Source organism: Panulirus ornatus, chromosome 23 (assembly GCF_036320965.1).
Source record: "Panulirus ornatus isolate Po-2019 chromosome 23, ASM3632096v1, whole genome shotgun sequence".
NCBI lineage: Eukaryota > Metazoa > Arthropoda > Malacostraca > Decapoda > Palinuridae > Panulirus > Panulirus ornatus.
Genome location: NC_092246.1, coordinates 23,294,029 through 23,314,284, shown reverse-complemented (window position 1 = coordinate 23,314,284; position 20,256 = coordinate 23,294,029). Strand labels below are relative to the sequence as shown.

The 20,256-nt window shown below is 40.4% G+C and overlaps 1 protein-coding gene across 10 annotated transcripts in view; it reads left to right on the top strand.

Annotated features, from left to right (window-relative positions):
* The window catches only part of LOC139756926 (synaptotagmin-like protein 5), a 252,541-nt gene extending 238,049 nt beyond the window's left edge, over positions 1-14,492 (top strand). For all 10 annotated transcript variants that reach the window (XM_071676854.1, XM_071676855.1, XM_071676858.1 and 7 more), the window contains 6 exons: positions 2,614-2,798; positions 6,551-6,653; positions 8,921-9,082; positions 9,220-9,410; positions 9,733-9,941; positions 12,047-14,492. In XM_071676854.1, the coding sequence (XP_071532955.1) occupies positions 2,614-2,798; positions 6,551-6,653; positions 8,921-9,082; positions 9,220-9,410; positions 9,733-9,941; positions 12,047-12,207 (1,011 nt within the window). In that variant the 3' untranslated portion in view covers positions 12,208-14,492. The remainder of the gene's footprint in view (positions 1-2,613; positions 2,799-6,550; positions 6,654-8,920; positions 9,083-9,219; positions 9,411-9,732; positions 9,942-12,046) is intronic.
* The last annotated feature ends 5,764 nt before the right edge of the window (positions 14,493-20,256 follow it).

Genomic DNA, 20,256 nt, shown 5'->3' with positions numbered 1-20,256 from the left:
CGCTGCCAGGTGTATGATGTAACGCTGCCAGGTGTATGATGTAACGCTGCCAGGTGTATGATGTAACGCTGCCAGGTGTATGATGTAACGCTGCCAGGTGTATGATGTAACGCTGCCAGGTGTATGATGTAACGCTGCCAGGTGTATGATGTAACGCTGCCAGGTGTATGATGTAACGCTGCCAGGTGTATGATGTAACGCTGCCAGGTGTATGATGTAACGCTGCCAGGTGTATGATGTAACGCTGCCAGGTGTATGATGTAACGCTGCCAGGTGTATGATGTAACGCTGCCAGGTGTATGATGTAACGCTGCCAGGTGTATGATGTAACGCTGCCAGGTGTATGATGTAACGCTGCCAGGTGTATGATGTAACGCTGCCAGGTGTATGATGTAACGCTGCCAGGTGTATGATGTAACGCTGCCAGGTGTATGATGTAACGCTGCCAGGTGTATGATGTAACGCTGCCAGGTGTATGATGTAACGCTGCCAGGTGTATGATGTAACGCTGCCAGGTGTATGATGTAACGCTGCCAGGTGTATGATGTAACGCTGCCAGGTGTATGATGTAACGCTGCCAGGTGTATGATGTAACGCTGCCAGGTGTATGATGTAACGCTGCCAGGTGTATGATGTAACGCTGCCAGGTGTATGATGTAACGCTGCCAGGTGTATGATGTAACGCTGCCAGGTGTATGATGTAACGCTGCCAGGTGTATGATGTAACGCTGCCAGGTGTATGATGTAACGCTGCCAGGTGTATGATGTAACGCTGCCAGGTGTATGATGTAACGCTGCCAGGTGTATGATGTAACGCTGCCAGGTGTATGATGTAACGCTGCCAGGTGTATGATGTAACGCTGCCAGGTGTATGATGTAACGCTGCCAGGTGTATGATGTAACGCTGCCAGGTGTATGATGTAACGCTGCCAGGTGTATGATGTAACGCTGCCAGGTGTATGATGTAACGCTGCCAGGTGTATGATGTAACGCTGCCAGGTGTATGATGTAACGCTGCCAGGTGTATGATGTAACGCTGCCAGGTGTATGATGTAACGCTGCCAGGTGTATGATGTAACGCTGCCAGGTGTATGATGTAACGCTGCCAGGTGTATGATGTAACGCTGCCAGGTGTATGATGTAACGCTGCCAGGTGTATGATGTAACGCTGCCAGGTGTATGATGTAACGCTGCCAGGTGTATGATGTAACGCTGCCAGGTGTATGATGTAACGCTGCCAGGTGTATGATGTAACGCTGCCAGGTGTATGATGTAACGCTGCCAGGTGTATGATGTAACGCTGCCAGGTGTATGATGTAACGCTGCCAGGTGTATGATGTAACGCTGCCAGGTGTATGATGTAACGCTGCCAGGTGTATGATGTAACGCTGCCAGGTGTATGATGTAACGCTGCCAGGTGTATGATGTAACGCTGCCAGGTGTATGATGTAACGCTGCCAGGTGTATGATGTAACGCTGCCAGGTGTATGATGTAACGCTGCCAGGTGTATGATGTAACGCTGCCAGGTGTATGATGTAACGCTGCCAGGTGTATGATGTAACGCTGCCAGGTGTATGATGTAACGCTGCCAGGTGTATGATGTAACGCTGCCAGGTGTATGATGTAACGCTGCCAGGTGTATGATGTAACGCTGCCAGGTGTATGATGTAACGCTGCCAGGTGTATGATGTAACGCTGCCAGGTGTATGATGTAACGCTGCCAGGTGTATGATGTAACGCTGCCAGGTGTATGATGTAACGCTGCCAGGTGTATGATGTAACGCTGCCAGGTGTATGATGTAACGCTGCCAGGTGTATGATGTAACGCTGCCAGGTGTATGATGTAACGCTGCCAGGTGTATGATGTAACGCTGCCAGGTGTATGATGTAACGCTGCCAGGTGTATGATGTAACGCTGCCAGGTGTATGATGTAACGCTGCCAGGTGTATGATGTAACGCTGCCAGGTGTATGATGTAACGCTGCCAGGTGTATGATGTAACGCTGCCAGGTGTATGATGTAACGCTGCCAGGTGTATGATGTAACGCTGCCAGGTGTATGATGTAACGCTGCCAGGTGTATGATGTAACGCTGCCAGGTGTATGATGTAACGCTGCCAGGTGTATGATGTAACGCTGCCAGGTGTATGATGTAACGCTGCCAGGTGTATGATGTAACGCTGCCAGGTGTATGATGTAACGCTGCCAGGTGTATGATGTAACGCTGCCAGGTGTATGATGTAACGCTGCCAGGTGTATGATGTAACGCTGCCAGGTGTATGATGTAACGCTGCCAGGTGTATGATGTAACGCTGCCAGGTGTATGATGTAACGCTGCCAGGTGTATGATGTAACGCTGCCAGGTGTATGATGTAACGCTGCCAGGTGTATGATGTAACGCTGCCAGGTGTATGATGTAACGCTGCCAGGTGTATGATGTAACGCTGCCAGGTGTATGATGTAACGCTGCCAGGTATATTATTATTATTATTATTATTATTATTATCATTACTATTATTATTATAATCATTATTATTATGAGAGTTTATAATCATAACTGTTGACGACTGTGATGACCATTAATATGTGTTCCTGTGCTTGTGTTGCCTACAGTCCCGGAGCGAGAGTATGGCGTCGGTGTGCTCGGCCGGGGCGGAGGGCCGCTACGGCACCGTGACCATCAAGGGCGAGATCGAGCTGGGCCTCCAGTACAACTACAAGGAGGGCCAGCTGGAGTGCCGGGTGGTGCAGTGCCGCGACCTGGCCGCCGTAGATAACAAGAGGAACCGTTCCGACCCGTGAGTACCTCCCTCCCTCCTGCTGACCCAGGCCACTTGACCAGGGCGAGCACACACCCGCCTCAGCCCCTCCAACCCTCCCTCACACACCTGTCTCAACCCCTCTGTCACACACCTGTTGATGACCCCACCTTTATCTCTCGAGCCGTCTGGGTGTGGATATGCTATCCATGTGTCTGTCTAGACGGTGATTTGTCTCAGCTGGTCGATCTGGATACATCTCCCTCTGGGTATGTCTTCCGTTGGATGTCTCCCGATGGATATGTTTGGATGTCTCTCTGGATATGTCTCCCGCTAGATATGTCTCCCTCTGGATATGCCTCCCTCTGGATATGTCTCCCTCTGGATATGTCTCCCTCTGGATATGCCTCCCTCTGGATATGTCTCCCGCTAGATATGTCTCCCTCTGGATATGTCTCCCTTTAAGGCTTGATCATTATCTGTCGTCTATATTAATCGATGCATGTCCGTATGTCTGTTTAGAAGATTGCAGACAGTCTATTCATTAGGGAATGACTGCACACAATGACCTGTTAATCACTAAGCTGTGAACATCCACTTTATACTGACCAACATACGTCTCACTCGACTCATGTTTCAATTGTCTGTCTGTTATAGTGCTGTAGTGATCCTCATCTACTTCATATCTCGTCAATGTCTTTGTGTGCGTTGCAGTTTGGCACAGTCTCGGTAGATATGATTCACATCAGTATATCTCCGTATTCAACTCTGTGGCAATATCTGTTGAGCAGGACGTCTGGCTGTCGCCCCGGTTCATCTCTGTGTCGATGCTCACATCAGTCTGTTGGCAGAGACCATTTGGTGTGTCCTGTTCCCCGTGACGCGTCACGAGGTGGTCTGCAACCCAGCACGGTTCTCGATCTCACTTTGGCCGGAGACAAGCGGGGACAACAGATGGTTGTTGTCACACTGACGGTTTGAGTCCTGACACTTCCCCGGGAAGGGTTTGTCATCCCGGTTCCTTGACTGGCCCTACATGTGCCCTACGACCCCAGTGTTCCCTTTAGGAAGCTGGCACCTTGACAGACTGCAACTTCAGAAGGCCCAGAAACTCACTTACATCCTAGTTGATCCTATTGGCTGGCACCGTGGCTGTTTATAGAGGTGTTCTGAGCCTGGAGGCCAGTAGTCTGGTGGCTATAGCTCCGAACATGCCCTTCATGCGACCAAGGACCCCGACAGGCACTGGAGAGAATTTGATCAGGGGTCAGTAGAGTGACAACCCTGAGCAGTCCAAGAATTCATATATGTGAGTCGAATTTTAAGGTCAACCCTCGACCCTTACCCCCTTCAGATGACAAGAGTGTACCTTACACTGCCGTGGCGCTGCAGTGCCCCTACTGCACATCGCTCTTGTACCCCATCCCTCCACCTCCTGTACCGCACCCCTCTACTCCCACCCACAGTAGTGATGACGCAAGTCATGGCATATATAATAATTTCATCAGATTCCGTCACTCTAGAACTCTAGCTCCGTTCCTTCATGGGGACCCTAACTCGTCACTACCGTTTGTAGACGCCCATCACATCCAGACTCCCGCGGGAGGTGTCGCAGTAGCGGCCGTGTCCTTAGATGGTCTTAAGGGCAGGTGAGGAGCTAGAGTGCGGGGGAGGAGGGGCCAATCAATGACCGATTTTACTCGGAGTGTGTGTGTGTGTGTGGGTCGGTGGGTGGGTCGGTGGGCAGGTGGCCATGTGTACTGGCTGATTATGACGAATGCTCTCTCTCTCTCTCTCTCTCTCTCTCTCTCTCTCTCTCTCTCTCTCTCTCTCTCTCTCTCTCTCTCTCTCTCTCTCTCTCTCTCTCATTTGCTAACATGAGGGTTAGTTATGGCTCTGCTCAGAACTAGCACTTCAGTGGCCATCAGATTTCACTACTTAAACCAAGGTTGCTGCCTTTTTATCTGCCTCTTCTACACGTGTTGCGGGCATGTAGTCCACAAACACAATCTTTTCATCTCGCACACAACACTTAAAAAATGTGTCACATGATTCATTCTTCGTAACTCCTAATTTTCGTGTGATAAATGCTTCTGAACATTAGCCCTGCCTTTTGGCAAAGTTTCGTCGTAAGAATTCATAATTAAGTAGGTATTTCAGTGTTGGCGGGGTGCTGACGGGAATGGATGATGGCAGCAAGTATGAATATTTACATATGTATATAGGTATGTGTATGTATATGTATGCATACTTTGAAATGTATATGTACGTATATGTGCGTGTGTGTGTTTATGTATATTCATGTATATGGATTGGGCCATTCTTTCGTCTGTTGCCTTGCGTTACCTCGCTAACGCGGGAGACGGCGATTAAGTATAATGAAATACACACACACACATATATATGTGTGTGTGTGTGTGTGTGTGTGTGTGTGTGTGTTATATGGTTGCGATGTGGTTGAGAGAGCAGAAGAGGGTGTATTGAAATGGTTTGGTCACATGGAGAGAATAAGTGAGGAAAGATTGACAAAGAGGATATATGTGTCAGAGATGGAGGGAACGAGAAGTGGGAGACCAAAATGGAGGTGGAAGGCTGGAGTTAAAAAGATTTTAAGCGATCGGGGCCTGAACATACAGGAGGGTGAAAGGCGTGCAAGGAATAGAGTGAATTGGAATGATGTGGTATACCGGGGTCGACATGCTGTCATTATAATGAACCAGGGCATGTGAAGCGTCTGGGGTAAACCATGGAAAGCTTTGTGGGGCCTGGATGTGGAAAGGGAGCTGTGGTTTCGGTGCATTACACATGACAGCTAGAGACTGAATGTGAACGAATGTGGCCTTTGTTTTCTCTTCCTAGAGCTTCCTCGCGCGCGCGCGGGGGCAGGGAGTGCTGTTTCATGTGTGGCGGGGTGGCGATGGGAATGAATGAGGGCAGCAAGTATGAATATGTACATGTGTATATATGTATATGTCTGTGTATGTACCTGTATACATACGTTGAAATGTATAGGTATGTACATGTGCGTATGTGGGCGTTTATGTAAATGCATGTGTATGTGGGTGGGTTGGGCCATTCTTTCGTGTTTCCTTAAGCTACCTCGCTAACGCGGGAGACGCCGAGTAGGTATGAAAAAAAACGAAATATATATATATATATATATATATATATATATATATATATATATTCGCCATTTCCCGCGTTAGCGAGGTAGCGTTTAGAACAGAGGACTGAGCCAAGAGGGAAAAATCCTCACTTGGCCCCCTTCTCTGTTCCTTCTTTTAGAAAAGTAAAAACTAGAGGGGAGGATTTCCAGCCTCTCCCTCCCTCCCCTTTTAGTCACCTTTTACGACACGCAGGGAATACATGGGAAGTATCCTTTCTCCCCTATCCTATCCTATGTGTGTGTGTGTGTGTGTGTGTGTGTACAGTTTAGAAGTACTTCACGAGCAGAATCAAGGTGGGGGAACATAAACTATAATGAGGGGATGAAAAGGTTAGACCTTTACAGCGAAGAAAGAGGAGAAAGATGCATGATAATCAGTCCATGGCAACAATATGAAGGAATAGAGGACATGTTTTGGACCTGAAAGTTTTTTTTGTAATTGTAATTTCCTAATGTTTTGTGATATGGTATTATTTCATTGAGGTTGAGCAGCATGGCATTATGAGCTTCCATTCTTTATTTTCTTGGATGAAGATAAGTCTCATTTCATTATGCTATACTTTCTCTCCAAACCTTTTAGTAATGTGTACTGTGGCACAGAATTAAGTAAGTTTTCCATCTGCAGGTATGTCAAAGTCTACTTGCTCCCTGATAAGTCCAAGAGTGGCAAGAGGAAAACCAAAGTCAAGAAGCACACACTTAATCCAGTCTTTGAGGAAGTGCTGCGGGTAAGTTTGTAAAGAGGGGCAAGTATGAAGTCTGTTGGGGATAAGAGAGCTTGGGAAGTGAGTCAGTTGTTGTTCGCTGATGATACAGCGCTGGTGGCTGATTCATGTGAGAAACTGCAGAAGCTGGTGACTGAGTTTGGTAAAGTGTGTGGAAGAAGAAAGTTAAGAGTAAATGTGAATAAGAGCAAGGTTATTAGGTACAGTAGGGTTGAGGGTCAAGTCAATTGGGAGGTGAGTTTGAATGGAGAAAAACTGGAGGAAGTAAAGTGTTTTAGATATCTGGGAGTGGATCTGGCAGCGGATGGAACCATGGAAGCGGAAGTGGATCATAGGGTGGGGGAGGGGGCGAAAATTCTGGGGGCCTTGAAGAATGTGTGGAAGTCGAGAACATTATCTCGGAAAGCAAAACTGGGTATGTTTGAAGGAATAGTGGTTCCAACAATGTTGTATGGTTGCGAGGCGTGGGCTATGGATAGAGTTGTGCGCAGGAGGATGGATGTGCTGGAAATGAGATGTTTGAGGACAATGTGTGGTGTGAGGTGGTTTGATCGAGTGAGTAATGTAAGGGTAAGAGAGATGTGTGGAAATAAAAAGAGCGTGGTTGAGAGAGCAGAAGAGGGTGTTTTGAAGTGGTTTGGGCACATGGAGAGAATGAGTGAGGAAAGATTGACCAAGAGGATATATGTGTCGGAGGTGGAGGGAACGAGGAGAAGAGGGAGACCAAATTGGAGGTGGAAAGATGGAGTGAAAAAGATTTTGTGTGATCGGGGCCTGAACATGCAGGAGGGTGAAAGGAGGGCAAGGAATAGAGTGAATTGGAGCGATGTGGTATACCGGGGTTGACGTGCCGTCAGTGGATTGAATCAAGGCATGTGAAGCGTCTGGGGTAAACCATGGAAAGCTGTGTAGGTATGTATATTTGCGTGTGTGGACATATGTGTATACATGTGTATGGGGGGGGTTGGGCCATTTCTTTCGTCTGTTTCCTTGCGCTACCTCGCAAACGCGGGAGACAGCGACAAAGTATAATAAAAAAAAAAGAGATAATATATATATATATATATATATATATATATATATATATATATATATATATATATATATATATATATATATATATTTCATATGTGTGAACTTTTGGTACATTTCATGTACAAGTAGTTGCTGTTTGAACATTCTACTCAGGGTTACAACTCAACCTCAACTTGTGCAATAAGCTATTTTCTTCGGGAGGTTTTGGTTTTCTCATCTAGTGCCTTTGTATACTTTTGCTATTCCCTTCATAATGAGCAAATACATTCACAATTTGCAACACTTTGGTCATCATTCAGAATCAGATTAGATTATATTCTTGGCTTTTATGATCATATAATGCACAACATGTACCTGCATTTATAGGTGATGAAGTGTACTAGCCAGTCGTTAAGATGGTAAGTTCGAAGCATCTTGTGAGCCTACCTGGAAAAAACAGAGTTACTGTGATATTCATCTGCTGTAATGTTAATATTGACAGATGACTGTGAAAACTTTAGTACTTTATAAAGTGGATTTTTTGAATGAACATAATGTAATATCTGTGTCCAGCTGCCTTTTCTCATAGGATTACAGGCTGCACCATGCAGAAACCACCCAGAGCATCTATGTTTCTCTTTGTATCTCCACTAATCTCTGAACTAGAACTTCTTCACACTTTTTCTCACTTTATTGTATTCTATTATACCCTCAGTCATTTTTTTATTCTTTTGTATCCTCAGTCTTCCTTTACCTCTTTACCACAAACTGTTCTTATTTACTAACCAATATTTCTTCAGGCAATTACACATGAAGAATTTATGTGTCACTTAACAGAATATATCAAAAATTCTTGTTTATCCTGAAATAAAAAGTCTTTATATGTTGAAAAAATTTGTTAAGCGCCAAAGGAAAGGAGGCTCTTTCAGGCCATTTATTTTTGGAATAATACATTTTTTCAGTAACTTATGATGATTTTCATGCAACAAACACTGAAAACATTGTAGTGTGTTCTCATTATGCATTTTCTAACTTTGATCATTTGACTTTTAACAAAGTTATATTGGAAAACTGTTCAAATAACCCTTGACCATTTGTATTGAATTTCAGGAATGATTAAACAAAGGTACGAATTAGATTGAGAAGGAAAAACCACTAGAAAGATGACTTGTGATAAAGCATGGAACAGGGCTGAACCATAACAAAATTAATCCTTAGTGTGTGTCTTAACTGCTCTTTACGTATTCATTCAACAGTTTAGTACAACAATGAGTGAACTCGATTCTCGGACGTTGTGGGTCTCTGTGTGGCACAGTGATATGTTTGGCCGCAATGACTTTTTAGGAGAGGTCATTATTTCCTTAACGGACACAGTATTTGATGATGTCACACCCAGATGGTATCCTCTACAAGATAGAGTAAGTATGTGTGTTTGAAAAATGTATAACAAGACATTGTGTGTTACTGTTACAAGTAATGTTTATTATTAAATTTCTTTTTTTTATACTTTTTATAGTGTTTTTCATTTCTCATCAATCTTTGTTTTTCGTGGCAGATGGAGCCAATGGAAGACCTCAGTTACAGTCCACGAGGTGACTTGATCTTGGCGCTTAAGTTTGTTCCACCAGATGCAGTCAGTACCAAGAAGTCCCGTCGGTCTCGAGGAGCTCTCCATGTGCTTGTGAAGGAAGCCAAGAGTTTAGCTGCAGCAAGACCTCATGGCACAGCAGATCCTATCTGCAAAGGGTGTGTTATTTATGTACATGGTTGTTAGAAATGGACTATAGAATAGAGCTTTGGAAACTCAGAAATAGATTTCAGAATTTTTACGTTCAGAACTTAAAATATTGATATAATCACATTTACTCTCAATTTCCTCTCTCATGCACTCCCAAACTCGGACAACATCTTCGATAATTTTTCACTCGAATCTACCACCAGTACTGTGTCATCAGCAAACTACAGCTGACTCACATCCCAGCACCCCCTCACCTCCAATAGACTGCATACTCACCCCCTCTCAGAGACCCTTACATTTTGAAATACTTGATAAATCATTCTATTTCAGGCTTCTTCTTCCTGAGAAGGGGAAAGCCTCCAAACAGAAGACAAGTGTGTGCCGTAAGACATTAAACCCTACTTGGAATCATACTTTAGTGTTTGAAGACACAAGCTTACAAGAGCTAACAGAGCGTGCTCTAGAACTGTCAGTTTGGGACCATGACCGCTTAGGACCATCACAGTTCCTTGGGGGCTGCAGACTAAACTTAGGCAAGGGTAAGTCACTTTTTTTTGTGAGATTATGAATCATAATACTGTGTGGGCTTGTTTATGGTTAAAGACTATAAAACACATGTCAGAGAACAGCTTCTTTTTGAAGTCCCATCATTTCCTTGAAAAGTCCATTGCTTTAGGAATTATTCAATGACATTAAAAAAGGTCAGCATCAAATCATGGCTAGAACTGTTTCTCTTCATACTGTAGGGCAACCAGAATGTTAGCATACTGCTTGTCCAGATTTAAGTCTCTTGATAAGGACGTCATCATGTCTCCCTTTACATTCAGAATTATTGGAGTTCTGTTTGGTTTGGACATTTTAGAGTTCGATACTATTGTCATACTCTTTAAATTGCATTTCCTTTCAACCATTGCAGTGGATGCTCTGTAACTCAACTAGAATCAGTGAAACTGCAAGGATGTTTTCACTCCCTTTCCTTGGGTATTGATTATAGTAATCAAGCAGTGTCTGTCTCTCTTTTAGAATCATAAATGGAGTAAGTACTGTTGATTCTTACAGTTGAAGAAGCTTAAAGACAAAGAAACAAAAAGCTAGATCAAGACATGGAATGAATTATGATTTTAGTTGTAATAAACAGAATCATATGATTGTGAATGAATGTCCTGATAAACAGAATGGAAGATGAACTAGGTGAAATAGTGGATGATATGGAAATTTGAATAGACTTGACAGTAAACGAGACTATTTAGAAAATCAGCACCCATTTTGGAAAAGATTGATAGTAAAACTATTTTAACGACCCATGACCATATTTTTGAGAAACTAATGGAGGGATTGACTACTTAAATGGGAATACATGGGCACACATGAAAAGATGGTCAGTGTCAGACCTGTAATTAAAAAAGTCAAAAGTATTAGTCAGGGGAAAAAACAAGGATAAAGATGGGCAGTAGAATTATTAGAGAATAAGCTGATTTAGAAAAAACATGATACTCTCTCCATTTCAAAAATAAAAAGTAAATGGAGGATCGGAAGCATATGTAACAAATTAGAAAGCAATCTTTTGGTAAAAATTAGTTAAGAAATATGAAGTACTTGCAGTGAATATTACAACAATAAAAGCAGTGAATAATTTGACTTGAAGGCTACCCAAAAGCCAACTTGAGGAATTTTAGTGTTATATCAAAAGTAAGGGAGATCTTAAAAACCTGAATAAGCCTGAACCAACAGTTACATGGAATGTAGACCCTAGTTTCCATTGTGTAGAGTGGGAAGAAAGAGGGGTAGACCATGGATGCATACTTACATGTAAAACAAAAGAGTAATGAATCATAAGAAAAGAGAGGGAACATCTAAAGAAGGTACCGAAAATATGTGAAACATTCAACCTTGTACAAATTAATGACATGCAAGCAAGAGAAAATTGTTTATTTGATTTGCTTTTTTGCGAACGTGGAACTCATCACCGTGATTAAAGTAAATAAGCCATAACATATCTGGTCATAATAACTCATAAGTTACAGCATGCTACTTTCTAGACATGGAAGAAAAATAGTATAAAATATAAGGATGATGTACGTCTAAGTGACCATAAGTCTCAAGATGACAAGAAAGAGATGAATAAGTTGTTAGATATTGATTATATATATTTTTTTTCATACTTGTTCACCATTTCCTGCATCACTGAGGTACTGTGAGAAACTAAGAAATGGTCTCATACACTCTCATCCACTCTCCCAATGTCATGTATAAAAGCTAACACAGTGACATTTTAAAATGAAATTGCTGAAACCTCCATACCAGTTAAAAGAAAGTATGAATAGGGACTGAACCAGGGCATGTGAAGTGGCCAGGGTAAACTATAGAAAGGTCTGTGTGCCCTGGTTATAGATTAGGAGCTGTGGTTTCAGTGCATTACACATGAAAGCTAGAGAATAGATGTGAGTGAATATGATCTTTCTTTATTTGTATCTGACACTACCTCATTAGTGCAAGAAACAGTGATCAAGTATGAAAGAAAAAGACTTCATCAGTGCAGGAAACAGCAATCAAGTATGAAAGAAAAAGAAAATGTGTCAGTCACTCATCAACCATTTCTGAATATTTAAGCTCATTGTCATTAAGTTTTTCTATTACTCTTTAGGTAAGCATGGAGGCCGACCTGTAGAATGGATGGAGGCAGCTGGGATGGAGGTCAAACTGTGGGAACAGATGCTGGAGCGCCCTAACTTATGGGTTGAAGGTTCCATCATGCTGAGACCCGCCATGGACAAACCAATCTATTCTTCCTCTATGACAGAATAGACAGAGTATTGTTTAGAGTGATTAATTTTTTTCCAGTCCAGTGTAGGTTCTTAACAGTGGAAGAGAATGATTTTTATCCTTTTTGATATACAGTATGTCATCAAGTGTTCAAAACAAAGATAGACTTTATAGATTACTTTAGGTTATCATTTTTCAGCTTTGTTTAATTTTAAGAATTACTGTGTATTAGAGAAGAGGCATACCCACTTCCCCAAATGTTTAAGAATATATAAATTTTAATGTAGTTAACATGAGTAATTTGAATCTTCCAGTGTCAAGTATCTACACATGCAAATAAAGACACATTCCATTGTCCATGACTTTCTTAGGAAACTCATCATGACCTTCATTGTCAGAGAACCATGAATAACATTTCAGGATTGTTTTTTTAAATTCACTAGAGAAATTTATTTTATGTTCCTAATTTTATAAAGTTTTAAGGAAAGTGATTTTATGTCTGATATAAGATCATGTTCTCCATATATTTAATTTTCATCCAGTCTTTAAATATTGCCTGTGGACACCCTTGGGCTTCTAACCATAGTATGGCTTGCAACAAGGACTTTTGACCAAAGTGTGACTTGTACCAGAGGCTTGTGACCATAGTATGGCATGTACCAAGGGCTTGTGACCATAGTGTGGCTTGTACCAAAGACTGTATTGAGAACAACGAAATAAGGCCCAAGTTGTAAGGCCAGTCTTGAGACCACTGAAAATAGAATAGACTTTAGTCAGCCAAGAGCTAGGTCTTCATGGCTATCACAAATTCAGTGGAAAATTAGTTACCCATCTCTTTTCAGTGACCTCAAGGATGGTTTGGAGTTGCAAACATGAAACCAAGAGTGAGCTTAACATAATGTGCCGAGTGTGTTGCTTAATGTCCGTTGCTTTTATTTTTGTGAAGCAGTGAATTATTCTAGGAAATTTTTTTGGTACTTCGTAGTTGAGGGTTACTTTCCTGAAAGTGACTCGGTCGCTGAGTTTAAACAAAACCTCAGTTTCAGAAGTTTAGTCAGGATAGAAACAGTGGTCATCCATCATTTGTATACAAGATCCATTTTCCAGGAAACATGCTTCTTTGCAACAAAAGATATCTACATTATTCCCCTTCCATAAAAGAAATATGTTAGTTTATCTGGTCACACATACACATGAAGTTTGTGCAATAGCCATTTTATGATTTATATTTATATGTATGCTACATTGACATGTTCGACAAAGGTGCTGACAAAGTTGCACTGGATGGTGGCTAGTAGACATCTTTATTTCTTATGACCAATGATTCTTGATTATTGACCTTAGTCATGAATAGCTATAGGAGTGTAGTAATATTTTTATACAAAATACCATATAATAAATTCCTGTAAATAAATTGTCGCCAGCCACCCTGTTACCCAGGATGAACTTGTATATATATTTTATCCCTCTAAACAACAAGGGCCAAAATGTACTAAAGACTATAAATACTAGGTTTTATGTAAAGTAACAAAGATGGAACTGACTGGACTCTGAAGCTGTGATCATACAAAGTGTTTACTTGGTAAAATTTACAAGTCCTACGTAAAGGATTTATGAGATAATCAAAGAGAAGGTGCAGAGGAAGCTACAGTGGGCACTCGTTCGAGAAACAACAGTATTTGTTATTATTTCTCCTTTAAATAGAATATTTCTTGTACAGTGTGCCAATCAGGAAAATGCTGGTATAGGATTTATAATTTATCTTTCAGTGTACTTAGTATTCATGTATGTAAAGATGTATGGACAGTTTGTATAAATAGTGGTAGGAATTACAAGGTAATACTTTATTATTCTCCTGCTATTTTATTGTGCTTTTAAAACAATTATTTTTTCTTTGTGCCAAGGGAACAATGACATATTTGTACAATGATCCCATTGATACTGAAACACATGTCTTACCTTTGATGACATTATGTACTCATCGTCAGTATTTGGACCTGTGAGGCATATTTTACCTGTGCTAAGTGTTCTCAATATTTTATGACAGTGGAAGAATACCTTTTTAAGACTTCAGCATCTGCTTAGACAAAGTTGATTCTCATGATTTGAAGTGACTAAATCTTTCATACAATTCATTCTCTTTGTAGTATGAATGGGAGACTAAGTCTTATACATTATTCTTAAGGTCCAGTACCAAGTGAACCCATAGCTGGGGGGACTAATACTGCTTCGTGATAAAGGATTCAGTCCCATTCCCTATTCTGTTATATTCTCACATTATGTAACTTAAAATAGAGCTTTATCATGTTTAATAAAACACAGTGAAAGTTATTGTTTTTTAATCCAAATTGAAATATATCAGATGCTTCAGGAAGCCAGACTTTTTAGTTTAAAAACAGGGCATATGGAGCAATCAAGGTAAACCATGGATTAGTCTATAGAGCTTGAATGTGGATTACATACTCAGGTTTCAGTACATTGTATGTGAGAGATAAAGAATGGATGTGAACAGATAAGGCCATTGCTTTTTATTTCTTGAAACACCTTCCTAAAGCAAGAAAGGCAATTAGTTATATAGAAAATTGTTTTGTATATTTAATCTGTAAAGAAAAATACTGATATTCAACCATTTCTTGAATATATATGACAGGCTTTGGTCAAAGACTTGTAGTAAATAAATTCTGCACATAAAAGGCAGCCTTAAAAAACTTGTGAAGATTTTGCATGCACCAACCTGTTGTAAATGTGAGAAAGGCACGCATTATTTTTATAAGTAAGGGAAATCAGTCCACATTTTCAAGAATTTGCAACTTCCATTGTTTCAAAATTTTGGATTCATGTGATACAGGCAGCATATGTCATCTAGAATGAATATATGACTTGTAACATTTTTTGGTGCTTCTTACCTAGTTGTTATATGAATTCATGTCATGACTCTTACAGGTTGGTTAGATTTTTATGATTATCGTCTGTGAACTTTTTAATAATTTACTCAAATTATGTTGAGTTTTATTTGGGTGAATTTTATTTGTTCAGGCAAAACTTCCTGTTCTTTACTTTTACCATGTAACTGTAATGTTGGGAATCATACAAGGTGACCAATAGTCAGTCATTCAGTACGACTTCTTTACTTGCTAATTGAGACAGTTTTTCCTGTATTGTGGGAATTGCAAAGTAGAGGATACCAGCATGAGAATTGTTAATTATCAGGTGTCATGTCTGATAGACTACAGTGCACTTATTGGTCATGTGATGGCCATATGGTTTTATTCCAGTATGGTGTACTGGTAAGTGATATGATGACCATGTGCTTTGTGAATATTCGTTAGAGCTTTCTCTTTTTAATGTACAAGTTCAGAAAAATAGAAATTGAAGGCTTTACTATCTATATCTATAACGCCTGTTCCAATTGGAACTCCCTCAAAGGGGTAGCCATGGCAACAAACTCTCCATAACAAGAAATTCCAGGATTCCCATTTTTTTATATATTCCATAAGTCTGCATAGTTCTGTCAGATACTTATAAGTGTATGAAAAGTTTTCCTAAACCACATGGCCACTATATGAGATCACTAAACTTACAAAATGTTTATGTCTGCCCTAGTTTGGGTGGCTGTTCAAAGTAAATGGTATGTTTACTTTCATGGACACCAGAAATTGTTACTTTCATATCTTCATCAAGCTCTTTCCAAGTCTTTCAGCAGAAACATGTGGATTCTTAAAGGGAGACAGATTATTGCATTGATGCCTGTAAATATGAATATGAATGCCAGTAACCACTGCCACTTGGTTAGCAAGCTCACCCCAAGTTTTATTAGTATAGTGCAGTGGCAAGACTTGTAGTGGATATGTGGTTTGGATGAACATTATGCACATTTACGAATGTATGGAAATACTATGACTGTAACATATGAAATTGTAGAAGTAAAAATGAAAAGCTTTAATGTGTACACAGTAAATTACGTATGTTGCACTTATTTTGAGGAGCTGCCAAAGTTAAAGAAAATGGAAGTTTGGTGTCGGCTGAATGTTAAATGGTATGAGGAGTTTAATTCCTTCAAGAGTTGGTAGGCAGCCAACGACCAGGGAGGTATATTACCAGGACTACCCGCCTGGGTATCAGGAGGGTCACTGATAGCTGCATAGTCAGCCAGCACTTCATTGGTTGTCAAGTTGCACTTCTCTGACCTAGGTAGCTGTCTTTTCTTTCTGCCACACTTACATGTGGACTGAAGGCATTCTGTCCATAAACATAAAATCTCTCATTGTCACACACAATGCTTAACAACATTTAACTCACACAGTTCATTCTTTGTAACTCTGTATTTCCTGCGGTGAGTAATATGTGCTAGCCCTCCCTTTTGGCAAAATGGTAGGAGCAATAGATTGAAGCAGTAGGTAGGAACATTTAGGTAGGACTATTAAGTAGACATTAGGTAGAAGTAGAACATAGGAACATTAGGTAGAAGTAGTCAGTAGGAACATTAGGTAGGAGCCACTGCAAATGCTTTGCAAGACTAGCCCTCTGCCAGTGGCCATCAAGTAAGGGTGAGACATTAAAGGCTAAGAAACAGCACTGGAGTTCACTAGTTATGGAGACTATTGCTGTGGCCACCCCTTTGAGGAAGTTCATGAAGGGAACAGGCTTCAGAGATAGAGATAGATAATTTCTTTAAGATGACTTTGATTCATGTAGATTAAAAAAGATGTATTGACTATGATGATCTTATCTTCAAGAAGAAAAAATTTCATGAAGCTTACAGCATTATAGGAAAACTCTTGATGCGGAATTATTTAATAGTGTATTTGTATATTTACAAAGGAATGCCTTGAGAATTATGAAATCACTCATTGCTTAATGCTGAAATGCATCATATTTCTGTTACATTAAGTAGATAAAACCATCTGAGAAATTAATTGATGTAGAATCAAAAGTTTATGCAATATATTCAGGATAACAATCAAAGTATAGATTTAAAAGTTTGTGGATTATGCCTGGTAAGGTGTATGAGAAAGTGGCCATTGAACAGGTAGTGTCATGCATTCAGCAGCTGTCGGGGAAAAGGTGTGATGTTTCAGGAGAGGTAGAGGATCTCTAGACCAGATGTTTACTTAAAAGAAGTGTGAGAAATGTTTGGATAAAGAGAGCAAATTGTATATAGATTCTATGGATCTGAAGGAAACATACGATAGGGTTGACAGAGAGACCCAGTGGAAGGTGTTATCAATATTTTGGGTAAATGGAGTTATTAAATGTGGTGATGAGTTCTAAACAGGATAGTAAAGCATGTTTATGATTATGAAGGGTGAGAGGTTTTTGTGAAAATGGATCTGCATCAAGGTTGTGTGATATCACTGGTTGTTAAATTTATATTTGGGCAGAATGTGTGTGTGTGTGTGGGGGGGGGGGGGGGTTAGGAAGTGCATAAATTGCTTTTTGTAAATGACTGATCTGGTGGCAGTCTCAAGAGAGAAACATCAGTGAGAAGGTGCGGGCACTGAAAGAGAGAGGAACTGAGAGTTGGGGTAAGTATCAGTATACTTCAGGGAGAATAAGATATTTTCGAAGGGGGTTAATAGTATGAGAAAAACAAGAGATCAAATGGGAACTTCGGTGAAGAGGGCCAACGGGGCAGTGGTAACAGAGTGATGAGATGAGGAGATGAAGTAAGCATTTTGAATTAGTTAAATGTATTTGAGGATAAGGTGGCAAATGTAAGATGTTTTGGTAGGAGAGATATGCTGAGTCATGGAAAGCAGTTTGGTGGAGATAATGTATACAAAGGTGAGTGTTCAAACTACAAGTATATAGGTTTTTAAATGAACCTGGTAAGTTATATGGGAAAGCAGTGATCAAGACGGAGAAGACTTGTATAGCACATCACATTGGAAAGGAACAAAGTGTGGTTTCAGTAATGTGAAATGATGTGTAGAATAGATGTTTGCTTTAAAGAATGTGCATAAGAAATAGATAAACATAAGGATTTGTTTGTGGCATTTATGGATCTGGAGAAATTACAGGACAGGAGTGATAGGGTTTCCTTGTGGAAGATCATGAATATATGCTATATGAGAAAAGCCACCTGAAGCATTGAAAAGTTTTCAGGAGTGTAAGGCGTGTGCAAGTAGGTAGAGAAGAGGGTGATTAGTTTCAGGTTAAGGTGGTTGTGTTATGTTACCATGGCTGATTGATTTGTTATGGATGGATTGGTGAGGCAGGTAATGCAATGGTCATCGAGAGGGAGCAAGTATGCAGTCTGCAGGGAGTGAGGGGCTGGGAAGTGAGTCAGTTGTTTGGTTGTTTAGTGATATCACAACACTGGAGGCAGATTCGAGTGAGAACTTGCAGAAGTTGGTGTCCAAGTCTGGGAGAATGTGTGAAGGGAGGAAGTTAGAGTAAATGTGAATAAGCTCAAGATTTTGAAGCCACAGCACGAAGCAGGGTAAGCATGAAATTTATGGTTTCGCTTACGATTTTTTTTGTACAAATCAACTGATTATATATTTACTTATGGCTCTTAGATATTGCATCCATTATTTAGTCTGTGTATTAATCATTCATTAATATATCTATATTTATGCCACATTTCCTTCGATCAGCTGATCGGCGAGAAACAACATGGAGATCTCCGTCAGTGGGCAGACCTTTGCCAGTATCATGGCTTCAGATACAATGAGTGTACTTTGTTCGCAAGTGAGAAAGAGTAAGAGAAAATGTGCTGATAAAGTGTATTTGTAAAAAGTTAAGGACAATTGGTTGTCTGGCGCGGTATCGTCAAATCAAAGGTAATGATCCATATTGCCATATAAATGTGGAAGGCCTACATAATGTACAGTGTATAGTGTATACCAGTAGTGTATACCAGATAGTGTATACCAGTAGTAGGAATAAGCATGATAATGGGTACAACTGATATAGTTTACCTTAAGCAGGATAGAAACAAGGATTTACTGCGTTTTTGTTACTTTGCCGCTAGTTGTCAGCATCACCTGTGGCTTTACGTTGAGGTCGATTAACTTCGGGAACTGACGTTTTGTGTGAAGTGAGGTGGATAAGATGGACTTTATTTCACTCACCACTTTCCCTGAACTTCTAAACGGCTAAGAGTACGAGTTCCACCGCGACCCCAATATATAGCGCAATTATTGAAAACAGAACTTTTCGCTTAATAGAACTGATGTCTGTGAAATTTGAAGTTTGCTAAATATTTATTCTTCAGGAAAAGACAATTCAAGCAGAATTAAAGTGGAAATAAAGATAACTTTAGTAATCAGGAAAATAGTATCTTACCTACTGGTGCCAACTTGTTGGCAAAATAACTACATCTAGAAATCATAAACATTACGTCGGTTGAGACGGTCACCTTCGCCAAAATTAAGCGCAGGATGTTTTTAAGACTATTATCTTTTTCTGTTTGAAAGTTTTCCTGTGTTTCCAAAAGTATTAGGCGGCGTTAGATGGGATTCTGTATTACGAATTGATATATTAGGAAATACGTTGTCTAGTTTATTTACGTTGACTTTTTAGTCTTCAGGTATTTCGTATAAACGTATCCTATTTCATAATTTTCCTAGGATAGGTTTCTCTGAGTCTTGGTGTTAACCAAGACCTTTCCTAAAGGCCCTTGAAAGTCAATGCAGTAGTAGGGTAATGTAGATAAGCAGAAGTTCTTTGACGAAAGTGTACACCTAATGCTACACCCTCCCCAGAGGTGACTTCACCCGCGGTACAAACACGTGCAGGATCTCAAGTATGTATTTCATGGAGAGAAATTCTCTTAAATGAAAGTTTACTTATGGGTTTGTTTTTATCCTGTATTTCAAGTGAGAAAAACCTTTGTGGGGTATTATTAGATGATTACTTGCTAGTTCTCTATCTACATATGTTTTTTCATATTCATTTGTATTATGGACGACGTGCGAAAGAAAAGAAAGCTTAACGTCGTCAATCTGAGCCAGAAACCACTCTATGTTCCAGTGTGTGGGAGGTGAGGAGAATTGTGGTGGTAGTTTTAACAGTGGTACCGGAATCTTAATAACGTCAGGGATTTTTAGTGATGGTTATGGTAGCAATTGATAGTGTAGTAGTGTT